This window comes from Dendrobates tinctorius, unplaced genomic scaffold (genome assembly GCF_039654945.1).
Source record: "Dendrobates tinctorius isolate UK_male_01 unplaced genomic scaffold, ASM3965494v1 ptg000230l, whole genome shotgun sequence".
In the NCBI taxonomy this organism is placed as follows: domain Eukaryota; kingdom Metazoa; phylum Chordata; class Amphibia; order Anura; family Dendrobatidae; genus Dendrobates; species Dendrobates tinctorius.
This window is the reverse complement of record NW_027361897.1, coordinates 9961875-9988697: the sequence shown is the minus strand read 5'-3', so window position 1 is coordinate 9988697 and position 26823 is coordinate 9961875. Positions and strand designations below refer to the sequence as shown.

Genomic DNA, 26823 nt, shown 5'->3' with positions numbered 1-26823 from the left:
GGGTTTTAATCTACATAATAATTATTAATGTTTTTTTTGACTAATAATAATCAATATTCAGCTAATATTAGATTGGAACATGTGTCCTCCTGCCTGCATGAGAATTTTAGCACAATTTACATTAGGAAATATGGCCTCCTGACTGCACCAGAATATTGGCACAAATGATTTAGAATAGGAAATGTAGCATTATGCCTGCACCAGAATATTAGCACAAACGATTTAGTTTAGGAAATGTGGCCTCCTGCCTGCACCACAATAGTAGCACAAACAATTTAGATTAGAAAATATGGTCTCCTGCCTCCTGCGTGCACTTCAATAATAGAACAGAAGATTTAATGTGTATGAACTAAACTATTGTCAAAAAGGATTGAGATTAAAAAGTGCAGGCTGGTGTCAGGACCACACTATTAGCTGAAAGGATTTAGATTCTGAAATATGAAGACCTCTCTGTAACACCATATTAGCACAAATAATTTAGATAAAGAAATGAGGCCTCCTTTTCAAACCAAAAATTTTTAGCCGAAGCAAGTTTGATTAGGAAACATGGAGTCTTGCTGGCACCACAATATTAGCCCAGAACATCATGACTGGGAAATGTGGTCTTCTGCCTTTACCACAATATTAGCCCAAAGAATTTTTATTAGGAATTATGGCATCCTGCCTGCACCACAATGTTAGTCCAAACGATGTTCATTAGGAAATGTAGCCTCCTTCCTGGACGACAATATTAATCCAAATTATTGTAAATAGGAAATGTGGCCTCCTAACTATTAGCACAATCATTTTAGATAACGGAAGGTTGATTTTACACAGGATTCTATACAACTTAAGTAGCTGACAATAAGCTGCATTTCTAACTATCTGACAACTTGCAACAGCCATAGAAGAAGCCTCTCACTTCTGTTACACTGACAAAATCGGGACACCCCCAACAACATCTTCACTTTTTATAAGGAGAGGGACATGTGATTTTGGCAGCCAATTGCAGAAGCACTTGTGTCTGGACATTGTGGATGGTATTTGTGCTGTGATTGGCTGCCAGAATCTACACATTGTAAGTTATTATAAAAAAGAAAAAAATTTGAAAAAGAAAATAATGAAAAACAGTCAGTTGCTTCTCTGACCTCTCCCCATTAAATCCCCTCATTAAAGACCCCCCCACTCAAAATTCAGCACCGCTATCCAAGAAAAAGTCGTAACAAAGCATTAGCGGAATCACGGTCATTTACTGAACTTTTCCTGGAATATTGCAAGTTTTAAGGGAAAATGCTCATAAATCTAAACACAAATACAAATGAGCTGCTTTCCGGCCAAATTTGAGATTGTTGAACGTTTTCCAAAAAAGTCCGCTCATCACTATTTATAATTTTTTTTTTAATCTGCATTTAGGTGTTTACACAATAAAGAGATGAAAAAGCAGGGTATTTAATAACAATAACACAAATGCTGGTGGTTGTGATCACGTAGAGGACCTTTCTGGTTCTTTTTAAGATAATTTACAATAAAATGTTTTTAGAAATGACCATTCTCCTTTTTTTTAGGTTCTCTAGGTTCAGACTTGTCTTTAAGACTGGTAAATGGCAATGGTCAATGTAATGGTCGTGTAGAAATCCTCTATAATGGAGCATGGGGAACTGTGTGTGATGATTATTTTGATCTGAATGCTGCACAAGTTGTATGCCGGCAGTTAAATTGTGGCCAAGCTCTTGCATTTAATGGCAGTGCTGCATTTGGCCAAGGACAAGGAGTAATTGTATTGGATGATGTGCAATGCACCGGCAATGAACAACGCGTATGGGACTGCCTACACCAACCATTTACAGTACATAACTGTGGACATAATGAAGATGTTGGAGTTGTCTGCTCAGGTATATTTTCAAAATGATGAAATCTTATTCATTGATCTCACATCATTTTGTTTGCATAGATGTTAAATTAATCCACATTTTCATATTTTCTACAACTAAGGGTAACTCAAACAATAAATATTTTATGTTTTAAGAAAATCTTAATGGACTGGAGGTACTTTGGTTCCTTCTCCATTAAATCCAAAATGTTAAGGGGTTTTATGTGGTAGTAGGATGCCTTTGTGAGTTGTATTGAAACCACAATAATGAGATGCTGATGGGTTTCTGTTACAGTGTTTTATTCCACATAATAATTATAAATGTTATGTTTGACTATTAATAACCAATATTCAGCTAATATTAGATTAGGACATGTGTCCTCCTGCCTGCATTAGAATTTTAGCACAATTTAGATAAGGAAATGTGGCCTCCTGCCTGCACCAGAATATTAGCACAAACGATTTAGATTAGGAAATGTGGCCTTCTGCCTCCTGCGTGCACTGCAATAATAAAATAGAAGATTTAGTGTGTATGGACCAAACTTTTGTAAGAAATGATTGAGATTAAAAAATGTAGGCTGTTGTCTGGACCACACTATTAGCTGAAAGAATTTAGATTATGAAATATGACAAACTGCCTGTAAAACCATATTAGCACAAATAATTTAGATAAAGAAATGTGGTCTCCTTTTTGAACCACAAAATTTCAGCCCATACAAGTTTGATTAGGAAACATGGACTATTGCTGGCACCACAATATTAGCCCAAAACATCATGATTGGGAAATGTGGCCTTCTGCCTGCACCACAATATTTGACCAAATAATTTTAATTAAGAAATATGGCCACCTGCCTGCACCACAATGTTAGTCCAAACGATTTTCATTAGGAAATGTAGCCTCCTTCCTGCACCACAATATTAATCCAAGTTATTGTGATAAGGAAATGTGGCCTCCTGCCTGCACCAAACTATTAGCACAATTATTTTAGATGATGGAAGGTTGATTTTACACAGGATCCTATATAACTGAAGTAGCTGACAATAAACTGCATTTCTAACTATCTGACAACTTGCAACAGCCATAGAAGCAACCTCTCTACTGCTAAGGTACTGTCATACTTAGCGATATCACTAGCAATATAGCTATAACTTGTGACGTTATAGCGATATTGCTATGTCTGATACTTACCTATGACCCGCTCCCCCGCTGGTTATCGCTGATCGCGTGAGAACGTCCAGGACTGTTTCTCGTCGTCAGCTTCCTGCGGCGCTTCCTGTGGAGAGATGAGCGACGCGTGGATGCGGGCAGGAGGACGTCTTCATCGCCTCATCTGACAGATAAGTAGCGACCCCCGACCCCATCGATCTCGCTGGTGAGATCTGCCTGTGTGGCAGCTCCCTAGCGACCACTTAGCGATGCACCAGCGATCCTGACCCCGTCATATCGCTGGTCGGGATCGCTGGTGCATCGCTAAGCGTGACAGTACCTTTACACTGACAAAATCACGACACCCAAATAACATATTCGCTTTTTATATGTAGAGGGACATGTGATTTTGGCAGCCAATAGCAGAAGCACTTATGTCTGGTCATTGTGGATGGTATTTGTGCTGTGATTGGCTGACTGAATCTGCATACATTAAGTTAATATAAAGAAGAAAAAAAATTAAAAAAGAAAGAAAGAAAAACAGGCCGTCGCTCCTCTGACCTCTCCCCATTAAATCCCCTCATTAAAGACCCCCCACTCAAAATTCATTACCACTCTTCAAGACAAAGTCCTAACAAAGCATTAGTGAAATCCCTTTCAATTACTGAACTGTTCCCGGAATTTTGCCGGGTTTAAGGGAAAATGTGCGAAAATCTGTACACAAATCCCAATGAGCTGCATTCATGCCAAATTTGAGATTGTTGAACGTTTTCTGAAAATGTCCGCTCATCAGTATTTATAAAAAAAATTTTAAAATCTGTATTTAGTTGTTAAACACTAAAAAATGCTGAATAGGCAGGGTATTTAGTAACAATAATACAAATGCTGTTGGTTGGGAAGACAGAGGGGACCTGTCTGGTTCCCTTTTAAGATAATTTACAATAAAATGTTTTTAGAAATGACCATTCTCCTTATTTTTAGGTTCAGACTTGTCTTTACGACTGGTAAATGGCAATGGTCAATGTAACGGTCGTGTAGAAATCCTCTATAATGGAGCATGGGGAACTGTGTGTGATGATTATTTTGATCTGAATGCTGCACAAGTTGTATGCCGGCAGTTAAATTGTGGCCAAGCTCTTGCATTTAATGGCAGTGCTGCATTTGGCCAAGGACAAGGAGTAATTGTATTGGATGATGTGCAATGCACCGGCAATGAACAACGCGTATGGGACTGCCTACACCAACCATTTACAGTACATAACTGTGGACATAATGAAGATGTTGGAGTTGTCTGCTCAGGTATATTTTCAAAATGATGAAATCTTATTCATTGATCTCACATCATTTTGTTTGCATAGATGTTAAATTAATCCACATTTTCATATTTTCTACAACTAAGGGTAACTCAAACAATAAATATTTTATGTTTTAAGAAAATCTTAATGGACTGGAGGTACTTTGGTGCCTTCTCCATTAAATCCAAAATGTTAAGGGGTTTTATGTGGTAGTAGGATGCCTTTGTGAGTTGTATTGAAACCACAATAATGAGATGCTGATGGGTTTCTGTTACAGTGTTTTATTCCACATAATAATTATAAATGTTATGTTTGACTATTAATAACCAATATTCAGCTAATATTAGATTAGGTCATGTGTCCTCCTGCCTGCATTAGAATTTTAGCACAATTTAGATTAGGAAATGTGGCCTCCTGCCTGCACCAGAATATTAGCACAAACGATTTAAATTAGGAAATGTGGCCTTCTGCCTCCTGCGTGCACTGCAATAATAAAATAGAAGATTTAGTGTATGGACCAAACTTTTGTAAGAAATGATTGAGATTAAAAAATGTAGGCTGTTGTCTGGACCACACTATTAGCTGAAAGGATTTAGATTATGAAATATGACAAACTGCCTGTAAAACCATATTAGCACAAATAATTTAGATAAAGAAATGTGGTCTCCTTTTTGAACCACAAAATTTCAGCCCATACAAGTTTGATTAGGAAACATGGACTATTGCTGGCACCACAATATTAGCCCAAAACATCATGATTGGGAAATGTGGCCTTCTGCCTGCACCACAATATTTGGCCAAACAATTTTAATTAGGAAATATGGCCACCTGCCTGCACCACAATGTTAGTCCAAACGATTTTCATTAGGAAATGTAGCCTCCTTCCTGCACCACAATATTAATCCAAGTTATTGTGATAAGGAAATGTGGCCTCCTGCCTGCACCAAACTATTAGCACAATCATTTTAGATGATGGAAGGTTGATTTTACACAGGATCCTATATGACTGAAGTAGCTGACAATAAACTGCATTTCTAACTATCTGACAACTTGCAACAGCCATAGAAGCAGCCTCTCTACTGCTAAGGTACTGTCATACTTAGCGATATCACTAGCAATATAGCTATAACTTGTGACGTTATAGCGATATTGCTATGTCTGATACTTACCTAAGACCCGCTCCCCCGCTGGTTATCGCTGATCGCGTGAGAACGTCCAGGACTGTTTCTCGTCGTCAGCTTCCTGCGGCGCTTCCTGTGGAGAGACGAGCGACGCGTGGATGCGGGCAGGAGGACGTCTTCATCGCCTCGTCTGACAGGTAAGTAGCGACCCCCGACCCCATCGATCTCGCTGGTGAGATCTGCCTGTGTGGCAGCTCACTAGCGACCACTTAGCGATGCAACAGCGATCCTGACCCCGTCATATCACTGGTCGGGATCGCTGGTGCATCGCTAAGCGTGACAGTACCTTTACACTGACAAAATCACGACACCCAAATAACATACTCGCTTTTTATATGTAGAGGGACATGTGATTTTGGCAGCCAATAGCAGAAGCACTTATGTCTGGTCATTGTGGATGGTATTTGTGCTGTAATTGGCTGCCTGAATCTGCATACATTAAGTTAATATAAAGAAGAAAAAAAATTAAAAAAGAAAGAAAAACAGGCCGTCGCTCCTCTGACCTCTCCCCATTAAATCCCCTCATTAAAGACCCCACACTCAAAATTCATTACCACTCTTCAAGACAAAGTCCTGACAAAGCATTAGTGAAATCCCTTTCAATTACTGAACTGTTCCCGGAATTTTGCCGGGTTTAAGGGAAAATGCTCGAAAATCTGTACACAAATCCCAATGAGCTGCATTCATGCCAAATTTGAGATTGTTGAACGTTTTCTGAAAATGTCCGCTCATCAGTATTTATAAAAAAAATTTTAAAATCTGTATTTAGTTGTTAAACACTAAAAAATGCTGAATAGGCAGGGTATTTAGTAACAATAATATAAATGCTGGTGGTTGGGAAGACAGAGGGGACCTGTCTGGTTCCCTTTTAAGATAATTTACAATAAAATGTTTTTAGAAATGACCATTCTCCTTATTTTTAGGTTCAGACTTGTCTTTACGACTGGTAAATGGCAATGGTCAATGTAACGGTCGTGTAGAAATCCTCTATAATGGAGCATGGGGAACTGTGTGTGATGATTATTTTGATCTGAATGCTGCACAAGTTGTATGCCGGCAGTTAAATTGTGGCCAAGCTCTTGCATTTAATGGCAGTGCTGCATTTGGCCAAGGACAAGGAGTAATTGTATTGGATGATGTGCAATGCACTGGCAATGAACAACGCGTATGGGACTGCCTACACCAACCATTTACAGTACATAACTGTGGACATAACGAAGATGTTGGAGTTGTCTGCTCAGGTATATTTTTGAAATGATGAAATCTTATTCAGTGACCTCACATCATTTTGTTTGCATAGATGTTAAATTAATCCACATTTTCATATTTTCTACAACTAAGGTTAACTCAAACAATATTTTTTTTTATAAGAAAATATTAATGGACTGGAGGTACTTTGGTTCCTTCCCCATTAAGTCCAAAATGTTAAGGGGTTTTATATGGTAATAGGATGCCTTTGTCAGGTGTATTGACACCACAATAATGAGATGTTGATGGGTTTCTGTTACAGGGTTTTAATCTACATAATAATTATTAATGTTTTGTTTGACTAATAATAATCAATATTCAGCTAATATTAGATTGGAACATGTGTCCTCCTGCCTGCATGAGAATTTTAGCACAATTTAGATTAGGAAATATGGCCTCCTGACTGCACCAGAATATTGGCACAAATGATTTAGAATAGGAAATGTGGCATTATGCCTGCACCAGAATATTAGCACAAACGATTTAGATTAGGAAATGTGGCCTCCTGCCTGCACCACAATAGTAGCACAAACAATTTAGATTAGAAAATATGGTCTCCTGCCTCCTGCGTGCACTTCAATAATAGAACAGAAGATTTAGTGTGTATGAACTAAACTATTGTCAAAAAGGATTGAGATTAAAAAGTGCAGGCTGGTGTCAGGACCACACTATTAGCTGAAAGGATTTTGATTCTGAAATATGAAGACCTGCCTGTAACACCATATTAGCACAAATAGTTTAGATAAAGAAATGAGGCCTCCTTTTCAAACCAAAAATTTTTAGCCGAAGCAAGTTTGATTAGGAAACATGGAGTCTTGCTGGCACCACAATATTAGCCCAGAACATCATGACTGGGAAATGTGGTCTTCTGCCTGCACCACAATATTAGCCCAAAGAATTTTTATTAGGAATTATGGCATCCTGCCTGCACCACAATGTTAGTCCAAACGATGTTCATTAGGAAATGTAGCCTCCTTCCTGGACGACAATATTAATCCAAATTATTGTAATTAGGAAATGTGGCCTCCTAACTATTAGCACAATCATTTTAGATAACGGAAGGTTGATTTTACACAGGATTCTATACAACTTAAGTAGCTGACAATAAGCTGCATTTCTAACTATCTGACAACTTGCAACAGCCATAGAAGAAGCCTCTCACTTCTGTTACACTGACAAAATCGGGACACCCCCAACAACATCTTCACTTTTTATAAGGAGAGGGACATGTGATTTTGGCAGCCAATTGCAGAAGCACTTGTGTCTGGACATTGTGGATGGTATTTGTGCTGTGATTGGCTGCCAGAATCTACACATTGTAAGTTATTATAAAGAAGAAAAAAATTTGAAAAAGAAAAAAATGAAAAACAGTCAGTTGCTTCTCTGACCTCTCCCCATTAAATCCCCTCATTAAAGACCCCCCACTCAAAATTCAGCACCGCTATCCAAGAAAAAGTCGTAACAAAGCATTAGCGGAATCACGGTCATTTACTGAACGGTTCCCGGAATATTGCAAGTTTTAAGGGAAAATGCTCATAAATCTAAACACAAATACAAATGAGCTGCTTTCCGGCCAAATTTGAGATTGTTGAACGTTTTCCAAAAAAGTCCACTCATCACTATTTATAATATTTTTTTTTTAATCTGCATTTAGGTGTTTACACAATAAAGGGATGAAAAAGCAGGGTATTTAGTAACAATAACACAAATGCTGGTGGTTGTGATCACGTAGAGGACCTTTCTGGTTCTTTTTAAGATAATTTACAATAAAATGTTTTTAGAAATGACCATTCTCCTTTTTTTTAGGTTCTCTAGGTTCAGGCTTGTCTTTAAGACTGGTAAATGGCAATGGTCAATGTAATGGTCGTGTAGAAATCCTCTATAATGGAGCATGGGGAACTGTGTGTGATGATTATTTTGATCTGAATGCTGCACAAGTTGTATGCCGGCAGTTAAATTGTGGCCAAGCTCTTGCATTTAATGGCAGTGCTGCATTTGGCCAAGGACAAGGAGTAATTGTATTGGATGATGTGCAATGCACCGGCAATGAACAACGCGTATGGGACTGCCTACACCAACCATTTACAGTACATAACTGTGGACATAATGAAGATGTTGGGGTTGTCTGCTCAGGTATATTTTCAAAATGATGAAATCTTATTCATTGATCTCACATCATTTTGTTTGCATAGATGTTAAATTAATCCACATTTTCATATTTTCTACAACTAAGTGTAACTCAAACAATAAATATTTAATGTTTTAAGAAAATCTGAATGGACTGGAGGTACTTTGGTTCCTTCTCCATTAAATCCAAAATGTTAAGGGGTTTTATGTGGTAGTAGGATGCCTTTGTGAGTTGTATTGAAACCACAATAATGAGATGCTGATGGGTTTCTGTTAAAGTGTTTTATTCCACATAATAATTATAAATGTTATGCTTGACTATTAATAACCAATATTCAGCTAATATTAGATTAGGACATGTGTCCTCCTGCCTGCATTAGAATTTTAGCACAATTTACATTAGGAAATGTGGCCTCCTGCCTGCACCAGAATATTAGCACAAACGATTTAGATTAGGAAATGTGGCCTTCTGCCTCCTGCGTGCACTGCAATAATAAAATAGAAGATTTAGTGTGTATGGACCAAACTTTTGTAAGAAATGATTGAGATTAAAAAATGTAGGCTGTTGTCTGGACCACACTATTAGCTGAAAGGATTTAGATTATGAAATATGACAAACTGCCTGTAAAACCATATTAGCACAAATAATTTAGATAAAGAAATGTGGTCTTCTTTTTGAACCACAAAATTTCAGCCCATACAATTTTGATTAGGAAACATGGACTATTGCTGGCACCACAATATTAGCCCAAAACATCATGATTGGGAAATGTGGCCTTCTGCCTGCACCACAATATTTGACCAAACAATTTTAATTAGGAAATATGGCCACCTGCCTGCACCACAATGTTAGTACAAACGATTTTCATTAGTAAATGTAGCCTCCTTCTTGCACCACAATATTAATCCAAGTTATTGTGATAAGGAAATGTGGCCTCCTGCCTGCACCAAACTGTTAGCACAATCATTTTAGATGATGGAAGGTTGATTTTACACAGGATCCTATATAACTGAAGTAGCTGATAATAAACTGCATTTCTAACTATCTGACAACTTGCAACAGCCATAGAAGCAGCCTCTCTACTGCTAAGGTACTGTCATACTTAGCGATATCACTAGCAATATAGCTATAACTTGTGACGTTATAGCGATATTGCTAGCGATATTGCTATGTCTGATACGTACCTACGACCCGCTCCCCCGCTGGTTATCGCTGATCGCGTGAGAACGTCCAGGACTGTTTCTCGTCGTCAGCTTCCTGCGGCGCTTCCTGTGGAGAGACGAGCGACGCGTGGACGCGGGCAGGAGAACGTCTTCATCGCCACGTCTGACAGGTAAGTAGCGACCCCCGACCCCATCGATCTCGCTGGTAAGATCTGCCTGTGTGGCAGCTCACTAGCGATCACTTAGCGTTGCACCAGCGATCCTGACCCCGTCATATCGCTGGTCGAGATAGCTGGTGCATCGCTAAGCGTGACAGTACCTTTACACTGACAAAATCACGACACCCAAAAAACATATTCGCTTTTTATATGTAGAGGGACATGTGATTTTGGCAGCCAATAGCAGAAGCACTTATGTCTGGTCATTGTGGATGGTATTTGTGCTGTGATTGGCTGCCTGAATCTGCATACATTAAGTTAATATAAAGAAGAAAAAAAATTAAAAAAGAAAGAAAAAAACAGGCCGTCGCTTCTCTGACCTCTCCCCATTAAATCCCTTCATTAAAGACCCCCCACTCAAAATTCATTATCACTCTTCAAGACAAAGTCCTAACAAAGCATTAGTGAAATCCCTTTCAATTACTGAACTGTTCCCGGAATTTTGCCGGGTTTAAGGGAAAATGCTCGAATATCTGTACACAAATCCCAATGAGCTGCATTCATGCCAAATTTGAGATTGTTGAACGTTTTCTGAAAATGTCCGCTCATCAGTATTTATAAAAAAATTTTTAAAATCTGTATTTAGTTGTTAAACACTATAAAAGGCTGAATAGGCAGGGTATTTAGTAACAATAATACAAATGCTGGTGGTTGGGAGGACAGAGGGGACCTGTCTGGTTCCCTTTTAAGATAATTTACAATAAAATGTTTTTAGAAATGACCATTCTCCTTATTTTTAGGTTCAGACTTGTCTTTACGACTGGTAAATGGCAATGGTCAATGTAACGGTCGTGTAGAAGTCCTCTATAATGGAGCATGGGGAACTGTGTGTGATGATTATTTTGATCTGAATGCTGCACAAGTTGTATGCCGGCAGTTAAATTGTGGCCAAGCTATTGCATTTAATGGCAGTGCTGCATTTGGCCAAGGACAAGGAGTAATTGTATTGGATGACGTGCAATGCACCGGCAATGAACAACGCGTATGGGACTGCCTACACCAACCATTTACAGTACATAACTGTGGACATAATGAAGATGTTGGAGTTGTCTGCTCAGGTATATTTTCGAAATGATGAAATCTTATTCAGTGATCTCACATCATTTTGTTTGCATAGATGTTAAATTAATCCACATTTTCATATTTTCTACAACTAAGGTTAACTCAAACAATAGTTTTTTTTGTAAGAAAATCTTAATGGACTGGAGGTACTTTGGTTCCTTCCCCATTAAGTCCAAAATGTTAAGGGGTTTTATATGGTAATAGGATGCCTTTGTCAGGTGTATTGACACCACAATAATGAGATGCTGATGGGTTTCTGTTACAGGGTTTTAATCTACATAATAATTATTAATGTTTTTTTTGACTAATAATAATCAATATTCAGCTAATATTAGATTGGAACATGTGTCCTCCTGCCTGCATGAGAATTTTAGCACAATTTACATTAGGAAATATGGCCTCCTGACTGCACCAGAATATTGGCACAAATGATTTAGAATAGGAAATGTAGCATTATGCCTGCACCAGAATATTAGCACAAACGATTTAGTTTAGGAAATGTGGCCTCCTGCCTGCACCACAATAGTAGCACAAACAATTTAGATTAGAAAATATGGTCTCCTGCCTCCTGCGTGCACTTCAATAATAGAACAGAAGATTTAATGTGTATGAACTAAACTATTGTCAAAAAGGATTGAGATTAAAAAGTGCAGGCTGGTGTCAGGACCACACTATTAGCTGAAAGGATTTAGATTCTGAAATATGAAGACCTCTCTGTAACACCATATTAGCACAAATAATTTAGATAAAGAAATGAGGCCTCCTTTTCAAACCAAAAATTTTTAGCCGAAGCAAGTTTGATTAGGAAACATGGAGTCTTGCTGGCACCACAATATTAGCCCAGAACATCATGACTGGGAAATGTGGTCTTCTGCCTTTACCACAATATTAGCCCAAAGAATTTTTATTAGGAATTATGGCATCCTGCCTGCACCACAATGTTAGTCCAAACGATGTTCATTAGGAAATGTAGCCTCCTTCCTGGACGACAATATTAATCCAAATTATTGTAAATAGGAAATGTGGCCTCCTAACTATTAGCACAATCATTTTAGATAACGGAAGGTTGATTTTACACAGGATTCTATACAACTTAAGTAGCTGACAATAAGCTGCATTTCTAACTATCTGACAACTTGCAACAGCCATAGAAGAAGCCTCTCACTTCTGTTACACTGACAAAATCGGGACACCCCCAACAACATCTTCACTTTTTATAAGGAGAGGGACATGTGATTTTGGCAGCCAATTGCAGAAGCACTTGTGTCTGGACATTGTGGATGGTATTTGTGCTGTGATTGGCTGCCAGAATCTACACATTGTAAGTTATTATAAAAAAGAAAAAAATTTGAAAAAGAAAATAATGAAAAACAGTCAGTTGCTTCTCTGACCTCTCCCCATTAAATCCCCTCATTAAAGACCCCCCACTCAAAATTCAGCACCGCTATCCAAGAAAAAGTCGTAACAAAGCATTAGCGGAATCACGGTCATTTACTGAACTTTTCCTGGAATATTGCAAGTTTTAAGGGAAAATGCTCATAAATCTAAACACAAATACAAATGAGCTGCTTTCCGGCCAAATTTGAGATTGTTGAACGTTTTCCAAAAAAGTCCGCTCATCACTATTTATAATTTTTTTTTTAATCTGCATTTAGGTGTTTACACAATAAAGAGATGAAAAAGCAGGGTATTTATTAACAATAACACAAATGCTGGTGGTTGTGATCACGTAGAGGACCTTTCTGGTTCTTTTTAAGATAATTTACAATAAAATGTTTTTAGAAATGACCATTCTCCTTTTTTTTAGGTTCTCTAGGTTCAGACTTGTCTTTAAGACTGGTAAATGGCAATGGTCAATGTAATGGTCGTGTAGAAATCCTCTATAATGGAGCATGGGGAACTGTGTGTGATGATTATTTTGATCTGAATGCTGCACAAGTTGTATGCCGGCAGTTAAATTGTGGCCAAGCTCTTGCATTTAATGGCAGTGCTGCATTTGGCCAAGGACAAGGAGTAATTGTATTGGATGATGTGCAATGCACCGGCAATGAACAACGCGTATGGGACTGCCTACACCAACCATTTACAGTACATAACTGTGGACATAATGAAGATGTTGGAGTTGTCTGCTCAGGTATATTTTCAAAATGATGAAATCTTATTCATTGATCTCACATCATTTTGTTTGCATAGATGTTAAATTAATCCACATTTTCATATTTTCTACAACTAAGGGTAACTCAAACAATAAATATTTTATGTTTTAAGAAAATCTGAATGGACTGGAGGTACTTTGGTTCCTTCTCCATTAAATCCAAAATGTTAAGGGGTTTTATGTGGTAGTAGGATGCCTTTGTGAGTTGTATTGAAACCACAATAATGAGATGCTGATGGGTTTCTGTTACAGTGTTTTATTCCACATAATAATTATAAATGTTATGTTTGACTATTAATAACCAATATTCAGCTAATATTAGATTAGGACATGTGTCCTCCTGCCTGCATTAGAATTTTAGCACAATTTAGATAAGGAAATGTGGCCTCCTGCCTGCACCAGAATATTAGCACAAACGATTTAGATTAGGAAATGTGGCCTTCTGCCTCCTGCGTGCACTGCAATAATAAAATAGAAGATTTAGTGTGTATGGACCAAACTTTTGTAAGAAATGATTGAGATTAAAAAATGTAGGCTGTTGTCTGGACCACACTATTAGCTGAAAGAATTTAGATTATGAAATATGACAAACTGCCTGTAAAACCATATTAGCACAAATAATTTAGATAAAGAAATGTGGTCTCCTTTTTGAACCACAAAATTTCAGCCCATACAAGTTTGATTAGGAAACATGGACTATTGCTGGCACCACAATATTAGCCCAAAACATCATGATTGGGAAATGTGGCCTTCTGCCTGCACCACAATATTTGACCAAATAATTTTAATTAAGAAATATGGCCACCTGCCTGCACCACAATGTTAGTCCAAACGATTTTCATTAGGAAATGTAGCCTCCTTCCTGCACCACAATATTAATCCAAGTTATTGTGATAAGGAAATGTGGCCTCCTGCCTGCACCAAACTATTAGCACAATTATTTTAGATGATGGAAGGTTGATTTTACACAGGATCCTATATAACTGAAGTAGCTGACAATAAACTGCATTTCTAACTATCTGACAACTTGCAACAGCCATAGAAGCAACCTCTCTACTGCTAAGGTACTGTCATACTTAGCGATATCACTAGCAATATAGCTATAACTTGTGACGTTATAGCGATATTGCTATGTCTGATACTTACCTATGACCCGCTCCCCCGCTGGTTATCGCTGATCGCGTGAGAACGTCCAGGACTGTTTCTCGTCGTCAGCTTCCTGCGGCGCTTCCTGTGGAGAGATGAGCGACGCGTGGATGCGGGCAGGAGGACGTCTTCATCGCCTCATCTGACAGATAAGTAGCGACCCCCGACCCCATCGATCTCGCTGGTGAGATCTGCCTGTGTGGCAGCTCCCTAGCGACCACTTAGCGATGCACCAGCGATCCTGACCCCGTCATATCGCTGGTCGGGATCGCTGGTGCATCGCTAAGCGTGACAGTACCTTTACACTGACAAAATCACGACACCCAAATAACATATTCGCTTTTTATATGTAGAGGGACATGTGATTTTGGCAGCCAATAGCAGAAGCACTTATGTCTGGTCATTGTGGATGGTATTTGTGCTGTGATTGGCTGACTGAATCTGCATACATTAAGTTAATATAAAGAAGAAAAAAAATTAAAAAAGAAAGAAAGAAAAACAGGCCGTCGCTCCTCTGACCTCTCCCCATTAAATCCCCTCATTAAAGACCCCCCACTCAAAATTCATTACCACTCTTCAAGACAAAGTCCTAACAAAGCAATAGTGAAATCCCTTTCAATTACTGAACTGTTCCCGGAATTTTGCCGGGTTTAAGGGAAAATGTGCGAAAATCTGTACACAAATCCCAATGAGCTGCATTCATGCCAAATTTGAGATTGTTGAACGTTTTCTGAAAATGTCCGCTCATCAGTATTTATAAAAAAAATTTTAAAATCTGTATTTAGTTGTTAAACACTAAAAAATGCTGAATAGGCAGGGTATTTAGTAACAATAATACAAATGCTGTTGGTTGGGAGGACAGAGGGGACCTGTCTGGTTCCCTTTTAAGATAATTTACAATAAAATGTTTTTAGAAATGACCATTCTCCTTATTTTTAGGTTCAGACTTGTCTTTACGACTGGTAAATGGCAATGGTCAATGTAACGGTCGTGTAGAAATCCTCTATAATGGAGCATGGGGAACTGTGTGTGATGATTATTTTGATCTGAATGCTGCACAAGTTGTATGCCGGCAGTTAAATTGTGGCCAAGCTCTTGCATTTAATGGCAGTGCTGCATTTGGCCAAGGACAAGGAGTAATTGTATTGGATGATGTGCAATGCACCGGCAATGAACAACGCGTATGGGACTGCCTACACCAACCATTTACAGTACATAACTGTGGACATAATGAAGATGTTGGAGTTGTCTGCTCAGGTATATTTTCAAAATGATGAAATCTTATTCATTGATCTCACATCATTTTGTTTGCATAGATGTTAAATTAATCCACATTTTCATATTTTCTACAACTAAGGGTAACTCAAACAATAAATATTTTATGTTTTAAGAAAATCTTAATGGACTGGAGGTACTTTGGTGCCTTCTCCATTAAATCCAAAATGTTAAGGGGTTTTATGTGGTAGTAGGATGCCTTTGTGAGTTGTATTGAAACCACAATAATGAGATGCTGATGGGTTTCTGTTACAGTGTTTTATTCCACATAATAATTATAAATGTTATGTTTGACTATTAATAACCAATATTCAGCTAATATTAGATTAGGTCATGTGTCCTCCTGGCTGCATTAGAATTTTAGCACAATTTAGATTAGGAAATGTGGCCTCCTGCCTGCACTAGAATATTAGCACAAACGATTTAGATTAGGAAATGTGGCCTTCTGCCTCCTGCGTGCACTGCAATAATAAAATAGAAGATTTAGTGTATGGACCAAACTTTTGTAAGAAATGATTGAGATTAAAAAATGTAGGCTGTTGTCTGGACCACACTATTAGCTGAAAGGATTTAGATTATGAAATATGACAAACTGCCTGTAAAACCATATTAGCACAAATAATTTAGATAAAGAAATGTGGTCTCCTTTTTGAACCACAAAATTTCAGCCCATACAAGTTTGATTAGGAAACATGGACTATTGCTGGCACCACAATATTAGCCCAAAACATCATGATTGGGAAATGTGGCCTTCTGCCTGCACCACAATATTTGGCCAAACAATTTTAATTAGGAAATATGGCCACCTGCCTGCACCACAATGTTAGTCCAAACGATTTTCATTAGGAAATGTAGCCTCCTTCCTGCACCACAATATTAATCCAAGTTATTGTGATAAGGAAATGTGGCCTCCTGCCTGCACCAAACTATTAGCACAATCATTTTAGATGATGGAAGGTTGATTTTACACAGGATCCTATATGACTGAAGTAGCTGACAATAAACTGCATTTCTAACTATCTGACAACTTGCAACAGCCATAGAAGCAGCCTCTCTACTGCTAAGGTACTGTCATACTTAGCGATATCACTAGCAATATAGCTATAACTTGTGACGTTATAGCGATATTGCTATGTCTGATACTTACCTAAGACCCGCTCCCCCGCTGGTTATCGCTGATCGCGTGAGAACGTCCAGGACTGTTTCTCGTCGTCAGCTTCCTGCGGCGCTTCCTGTGGAGAGACGAGCGACGCGTGGATGCGGGCAGGAGGACGTCTTCATCGCCTCGTCTGACAGGTAAGTAGCGACCCCCGACCCCATCGATCTCGCTGGTGAGATCTGCCTGTGTGGCAGCTCACTAGCGACCACTTAGCGATGCAACAGCGATCCTGACCCCGTCATATCACTGGTCGGGATCGCTGGTGCATCGCTAAGCGTGACAGTACCTTTACACTGACAAAATCACGACACCCAAATAACATATTCGCTTTTTATATGTAGAGGGACATGTGATTTTGGCAGCCAATAGCAGAAGCACTTATGTCTGGTCATTGTGGATGGTATTTGTGCTGTAATTGGCTGCCTGAATCTGCATACATTAAGTTAATATAAAGAAGAAAAAAAATTAAAAAAGAAAGAAAAACAGGCCGTCGCTCCTCTGACCTCTCCCCATTAAATCCCCTCATTAAAGACCCCACACTCAAAATTCATTACCACTCTTCAAGACAAAGTCCTGACAAAGCATTAGTGAAATCCCTTTCAATTACTGAACTGTTCCCGGAATTTTGCCGGGTTTAAGGGAAAATGCTCGAAAATCTGTACACAAATCCCAATGAGCTGCATTCATGCCAAATTTGAGATTGTTGAACGTTTTCTGAAAATGTCCGCTCATCAGTATTTATAAAAAAAATTTTAAAATCTGTATTTAGTTGTTAAACACTAAAAAATGCTGAATAGGCAGGGTATTTAGTAACAATAATATAAATGCTGGTGGTTGGGAAGACAGAGGGGACCTGTCTGGTTCCCTTTTAAGATAATTTACAATAAAATGTTTTTAGAAATGACCATTCTCCTTATTTTTAGGTTCAGACTTGTCTTTACGACTGGTAAATGGCAATGGTCAATGTAACGGTCGTGTAGAAATCCTCTATAATGGAGCATGGGGAACTGTGTGTGATGATTATTTTGATCTGAATGCTGCACAAGTTGTATGCCGGCAGTTAAATTGTGGCCAAGCTCTTGCATTTAATGGCAGTGCTGCATTTGGCCAAGGACAAGGAGTAATTGTATTGGATGATGTGCAATGCACTGGCAATGAACAACGCGTATGGGACTGCCTACACCAACCATTTACAGTACATAACTGTGGACATAACGAAGATGTTGGAGTTGTCTGCTCAGGTATATTTTTGAAATGATGAAATCTTATTCAGTGACCTCACATCATTTTGTTTGCATAGATGTTAAATTAATCCACATTTTCATATTTTCTACAACTAAGGTTAACTCAAACAATATTTTTTTTTATAAGAAAATATTAATGGACTGGAGGTACTTTGGTTCCTTCCCCATTAAGTCCAAAATGTTAAGGGGTTTTATATGGTAATAGGATGCCTTTGTCAGGTGTATTGACACCACAATAATGAGATGTTGATGGGTTTCTGTTACAGGGTTTTAATCTACATAATAATTATTAATGTTTTGTTTGACTAATAATAATCAATATTCAGCTAATATTAGATTGGAACATGTGTCCTCCTGCCTGCATGAGAATTTTAGCACAATTTAGATTAGGAAATATGGCCTCCTGACTGCACCAGAATATTGGCACAAATGATTTAGAATAGGAAATGTGGCATTATGCCTGCACCAGAATATTAGCACAAACGATTTAGATTAGGAAATGTGGCCTCCTGCCTGCACCACAATAGTAGCACAAACAATTTAGATTAGAAAATATGGTCTCCTGCCTCCTGCGTGCACTTCAATAATAGAACAGAAGATTTAGTGTGTATGAACTAAACTATTGTCAAAAAGGATTGAGATTAAAAAGTGCAGGCTGGTGTCAGGACCACACTATTAGCTGAAAGGATTTTGATTCTGAAATATGAAGACCTGCCTGTAACACCATATTAGCACAAATAGTTTAGATAAAGAAATGAGGCCTCCTTTTCAAACCAAAAATTTTTAGCCGAAGCAAGTTTGATTAGGAAACATGGAGTCTTGCTGGCACCACAATATTAGCCCAGAACATCATGACTGGGAAATGTGGTCTTCTGCCTGCACCACAATATTAGCCCAAAGAATTTTTATTAGGAATTATGGCATCCTGCCTGCACCACAATGTTAGTCCAAACGATGTTCATTAGGAAATGTAGCCTCCTTCCTGGACGACAATATTAATCCAAATTATTGTAATTAGGAAATGTGGCCTCCTAACTATTAGCACAATCATTTTAGATAACGGAAGGTTGATTTTACACAGGATTCTATACAACTTAAGTAGCTGACAATAAGCTGCATTTCTAACTATCTGACAACTTGCAACAGCCATAGAAGAAGCCTCTCACTTCTGTTACACTGACAAAATCGGGACACCCCCAACAACATCTTCACTTTTTATAAGGAGAGGGACATGTGATTTTGGCAGCCAATTGCAGAAGCACTTGTGTCTGGACATTGTGGATGGTATTTGTGCTGTGATTGGCTGCCAGAATCTACACATTGTAAGTTATTATAAAGAAGAAAAAAATTTGAAAAAGAAAAAAATGAAAAACAGTCAGTTGCTTCTCTGACCTCTCCCCATTAAATCCCCTCATTAAAGACCCCCCACTCAAAATTCAGCACCGCTATCCAAGAAAAAGTCGTAACAAAGCATTAGCGGAATCACGGTCATTTACTGAACGGTTCCCGGAATATTGCAAGTTTTAAGGGAAAATGCTCATAAATCTAAACACAAATACAAATGAGCTGCTTTCCGGCCAAATTTGAGATTGTTGAACGTTTTCCAAAAAAGTCCGCTCATCACTATTTATAATATTTTTTTTTTAATCTGCATTTAGGTGTTTACACAATAAAGGGATGAAAAAGCAGGGTATTTAGTAACAATAACACAAATGCTGGTGGTTGTGATCACGTAGAGGACCTTTCTGGTTCTTTTTAAGATAATTTACAATAAAATGTTTTTAGAAATGACCATTCTCCTTTTTTTTAGGTTCTCTAGGTTCAGGCTTGTCTTTAAGACTGGTAAATGGCAATGGTCAATGTAATGGTCGTGTAGAAATCCTCTATAATGGAGCATGGGGAACTGTGTGTGATGATTATTTTGATCTGAATGCTGCACAAGTTGTATGCCGGCAGTTAAATTGTGGCCAAGCTCTTGCATTTAATGGCAGTGCTGCATTTGGCCAAGGACAAGGAGTAATTGTATTGGATGATGTGCAATGCACCGGCAATGAACAACGCGTATGGGACTGCCTACACCAACCATTTACAGTACATAACTGTGGACATAATGAAGATGTTGGAGTTGTCTGCTCAGGTATATTTTCAAAATGATGAAATCTTATTCATTGATCTCACATCATTTTGTTTGCATAGATGTTAAATTAATCCACATTTTCATATTTTCTACAACTAAGTGTAACTCAAACAATAAATATTTAATGTTTTAAGAAAATCTGAATGGACTGGAGGTACTTTGGTTCCTTCTCCATTAAATCCAAAATGTTAAGGGGTTTTAAGTGGTAGTAGGATGCCTTTGTGAGTTGTATTGAAACCACAATAATGAGATGCTGATGGGTTTCTGTTAAAGTGTTTCATTCCACATAATAATTATAAATGTTATGCTTGACTATTAATAACCAATATTCAGCTAATATTAGATTAGGACATGTGTCCTCCTGCCTGCATTAGAATTTTAGCACAATTTACATTAGGAAATGTGGCCTCCTGCCTGCACCAGAATATTAGCACAAACGATTTAGATTAGGAAATGTGGCCTTCTGCCTCCTGCGTGCACTGCAATAATAAAATAGAAGATTTAGTGTGTATGGACCAAACTTTTGTAAGAAATGATTGAGATTAAAAAATGTAGGCTGTTGTCTGGACCACACTATTAGCTGAAAGGATTTAGATTATGAAATATGACAAACTGCCTGTAAAACCATATTAGCACAAATAATTTAGATAAAGAAATGTGGTCTCCTTTTTGAACCACAAAATTTCAGCCCATACAAGTTTGATTAGGAAACATGGACTATTGCTGGCACCACAATATTAGCCCAAAACATCATGATTGGGAAATGTGGCCTTCTGCCTGCACCACAATATTTGACCAAACAATTTTAATTAGGAAATATGGCCACCTGCCTGCACCACAATGTTAGTCCAAACGATTTTCATTAGGAAATGTAGCCTCCTTCTTGCACCACAATATTAATCCAAGTTATTGTGATAAGGAAATGTGGCCTCCTGCCTGCACCAAACTATTAGCACAATCATTTTAGATGATGGAAGGTTGATTTTACACAGGATCCTATATAACTGAAGTAGCTGACAATAAACTGCATTTCTAACTATCTGACAACTTGCAACAGCCATAGAAGCAGCCTCTCTACTGCTAAGGTACTGTCATACTTAGCGATATCACTAGCAATATAGCTATAACTTGTGATGTTATAGCGATATTGCTAGCGATATTGCTATGTCTGATACGTACCTACGACCCGCTCCCCCGCTGGTTATCGCTGATCGCGTGAGAACGTCCAGGACTGTTTCTCGTCGTCAGCTTCCTGCGGCGCTTCCTGTGGAGAGACGAGCGACGCGTGGACGCGGGCAGGAGGACGTCTTCATCGCCTCGTCTGACAGGTAAGTAGCGACCCCCGACCCTATCGATCTCGCTGGTAAGATCTGCCTGTGTGGCAGCTCACTAGCGATCACTTAGCGATGCACCAGCAATCCTTACCCCGTCATATCGCTGGTCGGGATCACTCGTGCATCGCTAAGCGTGACAGTACCTTTACACTGACAAAATCACGACACCCAAAAAACATATTCGCTTTTTATATGTAGAGGGACATGTGATTTTGGCAGCCAATAGCAGAAGCACTTATGTCTGGTCATTGTGGATGGTATTTGTGCTGTGATTGGCTGCCTGAATCTGCATACATTAAGTTAATATAAAGAAGAAAAAAAATTAAAAAAGAAAGAAAAAAACAGGCCGTCGCTCCTCTGACCTCTCCCCATTAAATCCCTTCATTAAAGACCCCCCACTCAAAATTCATTATCACTCTTCAAGACAAAGTCCTAACAAAGCATTAGTGAAATCCCTTTCAATTACTGAACTGTTCCCGGAATTTTGCCAGGTTTAAGGGAAAATGCTCGAAAATCTGTACACAAATCCAAATGAGCTGCATTCATGCCAAATTTGAGATTGTTGAACGTTTTCTGAAAATGTCCACTCATCAGTATTTATAAAAAAAATTTTAAAATCTGTATTTAGTTGTTAAACACTATAAAAGGCTGAATAGGCAGGGTATTTAGTAACAATAATACAAATGCTGGTGGTTGGGAGGACAGAGGGGACCTGTCTGGTTCCCTTTTAAGATAATTTACAATAAAATGTTTTTAGAAATGACCATTCTCCTTATTTTTAGGTTCAGACTTGTCTTTACGACTGGTAAATGGCAATGGTCAATGTAACGGTCGTGTAGAAGTCCTCTATAATGGAGCATGGGGAACTGTGTGTGATGATTATTTTGATCTGAATGCTGCACAAGTTGTATGCCGGCAGTTAAATTGTGGCCAAGCTATTGCATTTAATGGCAGTGCTGCATTTGGCCAAGGACAAGGAGTAATTGTATTGGATGATGTGCAATGCACCGGCAATGAACAACGCGTATGGGACTGCCTACACCAACCATTTACAGTACATAACTGTGGACATAATGAAGATGTTGGAGTTGTCTGCTCAGGTATATTTTCGAAATGATGAAATCTTATTCAGTGATCTCACATCATTTTGTTTGCATAGATGTTAAATTAATCCACATTTTCATATTTTCTACAACTAAGGTTAACTCAAACAATAGTTTTTTTTGTAAGAAAATCTTAATGGACTGGAGGTACTTTGGTTCCTTCCCCATTAAGTCCAAAATGTTAAGGGGTTTTATATGGTAATAGGATGCCTTTGTCAGGTGTATTGACACCACAATAATGAGATGCTGATGGGTTTCTGTTACAGGGTTTTAATCTACATAATAATTATTAATGTTTTGTTTGACTAATAATAATCAATATTCAGCTAATATTAGATTGGAACATGTGTCCTCCTGCCTGCATGAGAATTTTAGCACAATTTAGATTAGGAAATATGGCCTCCTGCCTGCACCAGAATATTGGCACAAATGATTTAGAATAGGAAATGTAGCATTATGCCTGCACCAGAATATTAGCACAAACGATTTAGTTTAGGAAATGTGGCCTCCTGCCTGCACCACAATAGTAGCACAAACAATTTAGATTAGAAAATATGGTCTCCTGCCTCCTGCGTGCACTTCAATAATAGAACAGAAGATTTAGTGTGTATGAACTAAACTATTGTCAAAAAGGATTGAGATTAAAAAGTGCAGGCTGGTGTCAGGACCACACTATTAGCTGAAAGGATTTAGATTATGAAATATGAAGACCTGCCTGTAACACCATATTAGTACAAATAATTTAGATAAAGAAATGAGGCCTCCTTTTTAAACCTAAAATTTTTAGCCCAAGCAAGTTTGATTAGGAAACATGGAGTCTTGCTGGCACCACAATATTAGCCCAGAACATCATGACAGGGAAATGTGGTCTTCTGCCTGCACCACAATATTAGCCCAAACAATTGTTATTAGGAATTATGGCATCCTGCCTGCACCACAATGTTAGTCCAAACGATGTTCATTAGGAAATGTAGCCTCCTTCCTGGACGACAATATTAATCCAAATTATTGTAATTAGGAAATGTGGCCTCCTAACTCTTAGCACAATCATTTTAGATAATGGAAGGTTGATTTTACACAGGATTCTATACAACTTAATAGCTGACAATAAGCTGCATTTCTAACTATCTGACAACTTGCAACAGCCATAGAAGAAGCCTCTCACTTCTGTTACACTGACAAAATCGCGACACCCCCAACAACATCTTCGCTTTTTATAAGGAGAGGGACATGTGATTTTGGCAGCCAATTGCAGAATAATATAATAATAATAATAATAATAATAAATTTTATTTTTATAGCGCCGACATATTCCGCAGCACTTTACATTTCAGAGGGGATTTGTACAGACAATAGACATTACAGCATAACAATAATCACATACAGTAGATTATCACACATACCAAGAGGAAAGAGGGCCCTGCTCGCAAGCTTACAGTCTATGAGGAAAGAGGGAGACACGAAAGGTGGGTGGTAACAGTTACCCTGAATTGTATGGACCAGTCATAATGTTAAGTGTGTAACAGTACAGACACAGAGGGCTAATGGAGGCATAAAGCATGTGGGAACATGATGCGGGGAACCTGGTTATGGTAAAACTTTTGGCTCTGCCACACAGGGATAGATTAGGTTAATGTGTTGGGGTGGTAGGCCAGTCTGAATAAATGCGTTTTCAGGACACGCTTAAAATTGTGGGGATTGGGGACTAATCGTATTGACCTGGGAAGTGCATTCCAAAGAATTGGTGCGGCACGTGTAAAGTCTTGGAGACGGGAGTGGGAGGTTCTGACTATTGAGGATGCTAATCTCAGGTCATCAGCAGAACGGAGGGCACGGGTAGGGTGGTATACTGAAACAAGGGAGGAGATGTAGGGTGGTGCTGAGCCATGGAGGGCTTTGTGAGTGAGGGTAATAAGTTTATACTGAATTCTGGAGTGGATGGGTAGCCAGTGTAATGACTGGCACAAGGTAGAGGCATCAGTGTAACGATTGGTGAGGAATATGATCCTGGCTGCAGCATTCAAGACAGATTGGAGGGGGGAGAGTTTGGTAAGAGGGAGACCGATTAGAAGAGAGTTACAATAGTCAAGACGAGAATGAATAAGAGAAACAGTAAGAGTTTTTGCAGAGTCAAAGGTAAGAAAAGGTCGAATTCTAGAAATGTTTTTGAGGTGCAGATGACAAGAGCGAGCCAGTGATCGAATGTGGGGGGCAAAGGAAAGCTCGGAATCAAGTATGACCCCAAGACAGCGGGCCTGTTGCTGGGGAGTAATAGTGGAACCACACACAGAAATGGCAATGTCGGGTATAGGTACATTAGTAGCGGGAGGAAACACCAGGAGTTCAGTCTTTGACAGGTTCAGTTTCAGATATAGTGAGGACATGATATTAGACACAGCGTTTAGACAATCGCCGGTGTTTAGAAGCACTTGTGTCTGGACATTGTGGATGGTATTTGTGCTGTGATTGGCTGCCAGAATCTACACATTGTAAGTTAATATAAAGAAGAGAAAAAATTGAAAAAGAAAGAAATGAAAAACAGTCAGTTGCTTCTCTGACCTCTCCACATTAAATCCCCTCATTAAAGACCCCCCACTCAAAATTCAGCACCGCTGTCCAAGAAAAAGTCCTAGAAAAGCGATAGCGGAATCACGGTCATTTACTGAACTGTTCCCGGAATATTGCAAGTTTTAAGGGAAAATGCTCATAAATCTAAACACAAATACAAATGAGCTTCTTTCCTGCCAAATTTGAGATTGTTGAACGTTTTCCAAAAAAGTCCGCTCATCGCTATTTATAATTTTTTTTTTAATCTGCATTTAGGTGTTAAACACTATTAAGGGATGAAAAAGCAGGGTATTTATTAATAATAACACAATAACACAAATGCTGGTGGTTGTGATCACGTAGAGGACCTTTCTGGTTCTTTTTAAGATAATTTACAATAAAATCTTTTTAGAAATGACCATTCTCCTTTTTTTTAGGTTCTCTAGGTTCAGACTTGTCTTTAAGACTGGTAAATGGCAATGGTCAATGTAATGGTCGTGTAGAAATCCTCTATAATGGAGAATGGGGAACTGTGTGTGATGATTATTTTGATCTGAATGCTGCACAAGTTGTATGCCGGCAGTTAAATTGTGGCCAAGCTCTTGTATTTAATGGCAGTGCTGCATTTGGCCAAGGACAAGGAGTAATTGTATTGGATGATGTGCAATGCACCGGCAATGAACAACGCGTATGGGACTGCCTACACCAACCATTTACAGTACATAACTGTGGACATAATGAAGATGTTGGAGTTGTCTGCTCAGGTATATTTTCAAAATGATGAAATCTTATTCATTGATCTCACATCATTTTGTTTGCATAGATGTTAAATTAATCCACATTTTCATATTTTCTACAACTAAGGTTAACTCAAACAATATTTTTTTTTATAAGAAAATATTAATGGACTGGAGGTACTTTGGTTCCTTCCCCATTAAGTCCAAAATGTTAAGGGGTTTTATATGGTAATAGGATGCCTTTGTCAGGTGTATTGACACCACAATAATGAGATGTTGATGGGTTTCTGTTACAGGATTTTAATCTACATAATAATTATTAATGTTTTGTTTGACTAATAATAATCAATATTCAGCTAATATTAGATTGGAACATGTGTCCTCCTGCCTGCATGAGAATTTTAGCACAATTTAGATTAGGAAATATGGCCTCCTGACTGCACCAGAATATTGGCACAAATGATTTAGAATAGGAAATGTAGCATTATGCCTGCACCAGAATATTAGCACAAACGATTTAGATTAGGAAATGTGGCCTCCTGCCTGCACCACAATAGTAGCACAAACAATTTAGATTAGGAAATATGGTCTCCTGCCTCCTGCGTACACTTCAATAATAGAAGAGAAGATTTAGTGTGTATGAACTAAACTATTGTCAAAAAGGATTGAGATTAAAAAGTGCAGGCTGGTGTCAG

The 26823-nt window shown here is 38.5% G+C and overlaps 1 protein-coding gene across 1 annotated transcript in view; it reads left to right on the top strand.

The window, feature by feature from the left end:
* LOC141059749 (uncharacterized) overlaps nt 1-26823 on the top strand; it is a 95165-nt gene that overhangs the window by 45159 nt on the left and 23183 nt on the right. The window contains 11 exon segments of the mRNA XM_073555883.1: nt 1554-1871; nt 3903-4295; nt 6402-6707; nt 8527-8853; nt 10970-11287; nt 13099-13425; nt 15532-15849; nt 17950-18267; nt 20081-20407; nt 22524-22841; nt 25829-25879. Coding sequence (XP_073411984.1) covers nt 1554-1871; nt 3903-4295; nt 6402-6707; nt 8527-8853; nt 10970-11287; nt 13099-13425; nt 15532-15849; nt 17950-18267; nt 20081-20407; nt 22524-22841; nt 25829-25879 — 3321 coding nt within the window.